Source organism: Chiloscyllium punctatum, chromosome 1 (assembly GCF_047496795.1).
Source record: "Chiloscyllium punctatum isolate Juve2018m chromosome 1, sChiPun1.3, whole genome shotgun sequence".
In the NCBI taxonomy this organism is placed as follows: domain Eukaryota; kingdom Metazoa; phylum Chordata; class Chondrichthyes; order Orectolobiformes; family Hemiscylliidae; genus Chiloscyllium; species Chiloscyllium punctatum.
In genome coordinates this window covers 50,185,153-50,192,588 of record NC_092739.1, presented here as the reverse complement: position 1 = coordinate 50,192,588, position 7,436 = coordinate 50,185,153, and the positions used below count along the sequence as shown (strand labels likewise).

The 7,436-nt window shown below is 39.9% G+C and overlaps 1 protein-coding gene across 3 annotated transcripts in view; it reads left to right on the top strand.

Moving 5' to 3' along the window:
* Positions 1 to 5,366: 5,366 nt before the first annotated feature.
* The window catches only part of tapt1b (transmembrane anterior posterior transformation 1b), a 115,890-nt gene continuing 113,820 nt past the window's right edge, over positions 5,367 to 7,436 (top strand). For 2 of the 3 annotated variants that reach the window (XM_072557815.1, XM_072557632.1), the window contains exon 1: positions 5,367 to 5,545. In XM_072557815.1, coding sequence (XP_072413916.1) covers positions 5,401 to 5,545 — 145 coding nt within the window. In that variant the 5' untranslated portion in view covers positions 5,367 to 5,400. The remainder of the gene's footprint in view (positions 5,546 to 7,436) is intronic. The other variant, XM_072557726.1, reaches the window with a different exon arrangement.

The following is a 7,436-nucleotide window of genomic DNA, read 5'->3' as shown; positions in this document are numbered from 1 at the left end:
CCCAACACACACACCCACATGCAGACATACACATAAGTTTGTGAGGTGAATTTATACTTGCAGAATTACATTTTACTTTGCTCAAAAACTGCATGAATCCATGTAAGATTCTGTAAATCCATTTTTTAGATTAGAATCAGTCTGACCATTGTGGCACAGACAGTCTCACACAGGGCAGCTCATACTTTCAATGCATTATCTGGGCCGACATGATACCAATTGTTAATGTTCACTTGAGAATATAGCTTTTAAATGTTCTGAGTTGCTCCTTGGATGCTGTCTGAACTACTGTGCTTTTCCAGCACCACTCTAATCCAGAATCTGGATTCCAGCATCTGCAGTCATTGTTTTTACCCTGAGATTTACATATGAAAGAACTGAAACCAACATGCTCATTCTAAAAGATGAGAGACTTAACAAACAATCTAGGTCTTTTTCAAAATATAATTTCAATTACATCACACTGTAAACTTTTGTTATAAATTTTGTGTCTTACGATCTTATACTCCACAAACACCTGATGAAGGAGCAGTGCTCTGAAAGCTAGTGCTTCCAAATAAACCTGTTGGACTATAACCTGTTGTGTGATTTTTAACTATTTTATCTTAGGTAGTTGTCCCAGTCAGGCATTAAGCATCTCAAGATTACCTTAATCATGTTACATAATTGTGATGAAATGGCTCATCGAATAGTGGGTCTTAATTTCTGCTGTGCTATTCCCAGCAGTATTGGGCCACTTGTAGATGGTGAACAGGCTCCAAGAAGATACCAGGTGATGTCATGATGTCGGCACATTTCATCTTGTTATAAGTGTTGATCTGTGTTAAATAATGATGACTCGTGCAAGGTCAGATATCCACAGCTTTCGAAAAGGATCTGGATAATTTGAATGGCTGAGATGCTTTGTTAAAAAATATGAATCACCTGTTGGTGTCTGTACAGAACTGCTATGGAATATTTTGAAAACAACATGAACATAGGATATTCTTGTTTTTAAATGGTTATTTTGCAGTATTGTGGTGGTTTTAGAACATCATTGAAATTCACCAAAAGTATTAATACTAGTGTTGATTCAATAAATATGCTATCATGAAACTTTATAGAAGAGCAGAAGCCAACACCAAACATATCTCAAACTGAGGGGACTGCATCTGGGTATCACATCACAGTACTGTTTGAAGCAACACCCATGGTGTAGATGACGAAAAAAAGAGAGACCAGCAAACATCCTTAAACAATGCTGATGCCTGTTTTCTGCCCTTTATACTAGGTAATTGATTGCATATGGCACTGACTATCTCTCCCAAGTAATGGTTGGGTTTTGTATACATCATGTCATGACTTCCCATGTCAAAATTTCAAGAGTCAACATAAATTGGATTGCATCCTAGCAAAACGAGGCTCTGCCCCATTTTATGCCCATCACAAATACTGAAGTTTTCTTTTTAATCTATTAGTTGTAATTTCGAGTTCTAACCGTTTAGTATAGTAAAGGATAGAGTATCCTTTTCATATTTAAGGTCAAAAAAAGTGCGTTTTTTTTTGTTGAATTATTTTTATTACTTAACGCGTTTCCACATATGTAAAATACTTTGGGCCTCAATTCCAATAATCAGCACGCTTTCAGTTTTGTTGCCGTCACAACTGTATAATTATAGCGTAATATTTTTGTGAAGGTGACTAATGTGTCTTATAATGAACAGAAAAATCATGCAAAGATAGGTTCCAGGAGTCACATAGAATTCCTATATTCATCTTATTGTGTGTTGTTCATTTGCTTTGGCTAGAAAGCCAGAATTCAGCACCAACTACAATGAGAAACATTTACAACTTGACCAAACCTTGGACAACACAAACTCTGAAATTCTGAAACAGCCATACCAGAACCAAAATATTAACTCCATTTCTCTTTCTACAGATGTTGCTCGACCTAAGTTTTTTCAGCATCTCTGTGTTTGTTTCAGATTTTCAGTATCTGCAGTAATTTGCCTTTCTTGGATAATACAATATGTCATGGAGTCATAGAGATGTACAGCATGTAAACAGACCCTGCAGTCCAACTCGTCCATGCTGACCAAATATTCCAATCCAGTCTAGTCCCACCTGCCAGCACCTGGCCCATATCCCTCCAAACCCTTCTTATTTATATACCCATCCAGATGCCTTTTAAACATTGCAATTGTACTCGCCTCCACCACTTCCTCTGGCAGCTCATTCCATACACATACCACCCTCTGAAGGAAATAAGTTGCCACTTAGGTCTCTTTTATATCTTTCCCTTCTCACCCGAAACCTATGCCCTCTAGTTCTGGACTCACCCACCCCAGGGAAAAGACTTTTGTCTATTTATCCTATTCATGCCCCTCATGATTTTATAAACCTCTATATGGTCACCCCTCAGTCTCCGACGCTCCAGGGAAAACACTCTAGCCTATTCAACCTCTCCCTCTAGTTCAAATCCTCCAACCCTGGCAACATCCTTGTAAATCTTTTCTGAACCCTTGCAAGTTTCACAACATCTTTCCGATCGGAAGCCTAAAGTTGTGAGAATTTAAATATTCTGAGGAAACAAGACAATGGAAGGACCTACAGTTGGATTTGCTTTGTGTAAGTTACCTTAAATTTTCATTTGTATAAAAGTGGCTGATGCACCTTTTCAAAATAAAACACTAAGAAGAATTATGAAAGATAGCATCTGTGAGTTGGTTCGCAAAAGGTGAGGGGAAGAAAGAGAAAACCATTACAAGGTTCTAGGATATTATCTAGTTTGAGAAAATAGGAATATGAAAAACATTTTGAAAATTGAGACTATTTTTCTTTTGTTACAAAACTGCAGGCTGTGTGGCAATATAATGTTTTAAATTATAGAATAAAACAAGTCACATAGAGGCAGACAATTTCCATTAGGTTAGGGGGCTGTGGATGTAAGACTAAATTAAAAGGAGATATGGGAAACTTCTTTAGAATTATGAATTTAGTGTTGGAACTTATTTCCATGGTACTGATCATGGCAGAAACTATAGCAATATTCAAGACTTGTGTGGATCAGTGAATGAATGAAAAGGAGTTGGAGAGATTTGAGACCTTGGTAGGTAAATGTGATGGGAACTATTTGCTTGAAAGATAGATGAACAAAGATAAGGGCTGATTGGGTTGGATGTTCAAGTATTACAACTTCTAGGTAAGAGGTCAAGGATCTTTTGGTTGAAATTGTAACTATTCATTCTGCACAATCATACTGCTAATAGCTGTGGCTTTAAGCAACAGTTTAATTTGTGTTCACAGCTGGATAGTAAACTATATCAGCAAACTTTATGAGCCAGTTATTGACATTATTTTGTCCATTAGATGCTATTTAAATTTGAATTATTTTAGGTAGGAAACTTACCTTATTGGAGTATTTACTTCAGAAACAAAAACAGAAATTGCTGAAAAACTCTGCAGGTCTGGCAGCATCTATGGAGAGAAGACAGGAGAGTCACTGGACCCAAAATGTTAACTCTGCTTCTCTCCACAGATGTTGACAGACCTGCTCCTACTTAAGGGCCTCGTTGGTGACAGAATGGCCCTTCCTGCCACAGGTTGAATGAAGTCAGAGGTGAGAAGGTCCCTACCTTCCACATGAGAATGCAAGATGCTACTATTAATTTTAAAAGGCATCTTAGGAAGGTATGAGTTAGAGAAACAAAGCACTGTAGGGTTGGTGTCTAGAGCTTCAGGCATAGGCACGTGAAGTTAAGGTGAACAAATTAGAATAAGGAAATACTGAAGTGGTTAGAATTAGATGAGCATGCATAAACCAGAGGATTACAGGGCTTGAAGAGTTTACAAATATTGGTGGTAGTGGTGGGGGCATGGTGGAGAAGAGTCAAGACAATGGATATATTTTTAAAAAGGGTGAGAATTTTACAATCAACATATTACTTGACTGGGAACCACACACATGATACGTGGACAGGACTGGTCGCAGGACTAAGTGCAGGGAACCCTCAACAACTTTCAGTTGGCTTTGTTTCAAAAATGTTTCTGTGCGTTCAGTGTAATGATTCTGATTACACATCTTGGGACTTTTTGATATTTTGCTACAGTAAGTATTGAGCAAACATATTGGAAGATCTCATAGGATGGCTCCTAGGCCTTGGGTACCTGGTCCTCTCTGGGGGAGGATGCACACAGTGTCTGTTAGTGCACTCCAAGCCTTCAGAGTCTGTGGACAGAACTGTAGTACATCATAATCCTTGAGAATGCCAAGTAAAGTTTACTTGAAAGGCTTCAGTTTTTTTTCAAGTAAATGAATGGTGTCTCTTTAGATTGGGGCACTTATTTATTCACATTTTTGTCCACAAACATCTGATTTGTTATAAATGTGGATTTTCTTTATTCATCGAATGAATAAATAAGAATAAATAAATAAATAAACCAATGATTATCTCCACCAGTTACAAGTAGTCTTGGGTAGGATTGTGTGAAGAGAACATAGCTGCTTTAGCTAGAGTTCAAATGCAGGCTAATGATACTATTGGGCTAGCAGCATGCAGGTGGGACTAGTTTAGTTTGGTTCGGCATGGAATCGTTGGATCGAAGGGTGTGTTTTCATGCCGTTAGACTGTACGAGAAACAAATATTCCAAAAAACCCCCCCAAAACTCTGGATACTGGAAATCAGAAACAAGAACAGAAATCGTTCAAAACTCAGCAGGTCTGTCAACACCAATGGAGAGAAGCAGAGTTCACATTTCGGGTCCAGTGACTCTCTTCCGTCCAGACCTGCAGAGTTTTTCAGCAATTTCTGATTTTGTTTTTGAAGTAAATACTCCAGTAAGGTAAATTTCCTACCAAAAATAACTTAAATTTAAATATCAATGATCGACTTTGAATTGATAATACGTTTCTCTGCGGTGCCTGCAGTGGAGAAACTTCCATTCGACTCACTTACGTGTAAAAGACAAAAATCACATTAACACCAGGTTATTGTTTAACAACTACTTGACGAAGGAACAGCGCTCCGAAAGCTTGTAATTTCAAATAAACCTGTTGGGCTATGACTTGCTGTTGTGTGATTTTCAACTTTGTCCACCCCAATTCAACACCGCATCTCCACATCATTACGTTTAAGATCACTCACACACAACTATTAAATAGAAGCTAAATAGGAAAGGGAATTTCAAGAGGAAAATGACCTAACCATTTGAATGGATCCTTTCTAATGATCAACCACTGTAATTAGGATAAGGAGTGCATAACCCTAACAAACCTGATCATCTCTGCTCCTGTATCTTCCTTTCCTGGGATTCGGTTTCATGGGGCGGGGCCAGAATGTCCGCACATGCGCGCTCGCCCCCGCTCCAGACAGTCACATGACGGCGGTGTTTGTGTTTTTGTCTCCTCCTCCCGTCAGAAGATGGCGGCGGTGCCGGAAAGTGGAGATAACCGTGAATGTGATGGACGGGGTTTTGATCGCGGTGTCCACTTGGCTGAAACACTGGGCTTTTATGAAGCAAAGGAAGAACCCAAGAAGGACGCGGGGCAAAAACAGAACCTATCGGGTGAGTGTAGTGGAACCGAGCCAAGCCTGATCCCGGCGGAGTGGTTCTGGGTAGCGGCTTGTTGTTTGGGCTGTTCGGAATCACGGGCCTTGTGAGTGGGGAAGGGAAGGGAAGGGAAGCGCTGCTTGGAGCTGGACAGAGGGACAGGACGGAGCGGGTCGCACCACCGAAGGCCGTCCGGGGCGAGTGACTGACACCGTCTCGCTCCTGGTTCCAGGGAAAGCCGTTGGTATAGCGAGCGCGCGAGTTTGTGCTCGTGCTCAGTCCTTGCGCAGAATGTCCGTCACCCGCTCTGTGACAGCTGTCAATGTCTGTCCATCATTCAGGGACAGGGGCTCTCCTGTTTGTCTGTTATTAGTAGTTCGCAACCTCTACAGGCAGACTGACAGCAGCATGTCTCCTGTGTGGGCGCCACTTGTTGCTTTATTCAGTATTCCGATAGGTGTTTCAGGCAAACATTAATCGACTTCAACCCTCAACACTGGTTATTATTTAGAGAGTCATCGAGCGCTGTTTTCTTCTTGGGGACTGTCTGCCTGTGGGCTATGCACAATGGAAGATTCTTGGTTTTACAAAAAAAACTCATAAGCTACAGGAAAGTTGATGTATTCTTTTACAAGTAATTGAAAAAGAAGATAAAGTTGGCGCTGTTGAGGACTCTTCAAAAGAACGTCATTACCAGAATGCAAATGTATTGTACAAAACTCTTGATGTCACTCTATACAGTCATACAGCATTGAATCAGACTCTCAATCCGACTAGTACACACCGACCATGTTCCCAAACTAATCTAATTCAAACTGCCTGCATTTGGCACATATCCCTCCAACCTTTTCCTGTTCATGTACTTATTCAAATGTATTTTGAACATTGTAACTGTACCTGCATCCACCATGTCCTCTGGTAATTCATTCCACACACTAACTGCTGTCTGCTAAAAGAAAAAGTCTTCTTTAAATCTTTCTCCTCTCGCCTAGTTACCTTTGCTATTCACTTTATCTATGCCCCTCATGATTTTGTAAACCTCTAAAACCCTCAACCTCCAATGTTGTAGGTGAAAAAAGGTAGTCCTGGCTTATTTTTACAACTTAAACCTTCCATTCCTGACAGCATCGTAGTACCACTTTTATGAGCCCTCTTCAGTTTAATAATATCCTTCCTATAGCAGATAACCAGAATTGCACACTCTGTTCCAGAAGGGACCTCACCAATGACTTGGGAAATCTCAACGTGATGTTCCAATTTCCATACTTAGAAGGTCTGAGTAGTGAAGGCAAGTGTGCTTCTTAACCACCCTATCAACCTGTGATGCAAATTTCAAAGAATTATGGACCTGAACCCCAAGATATCTCTGTTCTATGACATTACACAGGACCTCACCATTTATTGCATAAGTCCTGTCCTTGTTTGTTTTACCAAAATGCAAAACCTTGCATTTATCCAAATTAAGTTCCATCTGCCACTCTACCGTCCATTGACCCAATTGATTAAGATCTCATTGTGATCTTAGACAACCTTCTTCACTGTCCGCTATACCACCAATTTTGGTCTCATCTGCAAACTTACTAACCATGCCTCCTATGCTTTTACCAAATCATTTGTATAAATGACAAACAATAGTGGATCTAGTGGAACACCACTGGTCATACGCCTCCAGTCTGTGAAACAACCTCTGTCTGTTACTGTAAAGCCAATTTTATATCCAATTGGCAAGTTCACTCTGAATCCCATCCGATCTAACTTTACTAATTACTGTTATGCAGAAACCTATCAAACATTTTAATAGAGTACAAGTAAACAATGTTTACTGCTCTGCCCTCATCAATCTGTTTGGTTATTTCTTCAAAAAACTCAATCAAGTTTGTGAGACACGATTTCCCTTGTGCAAAAC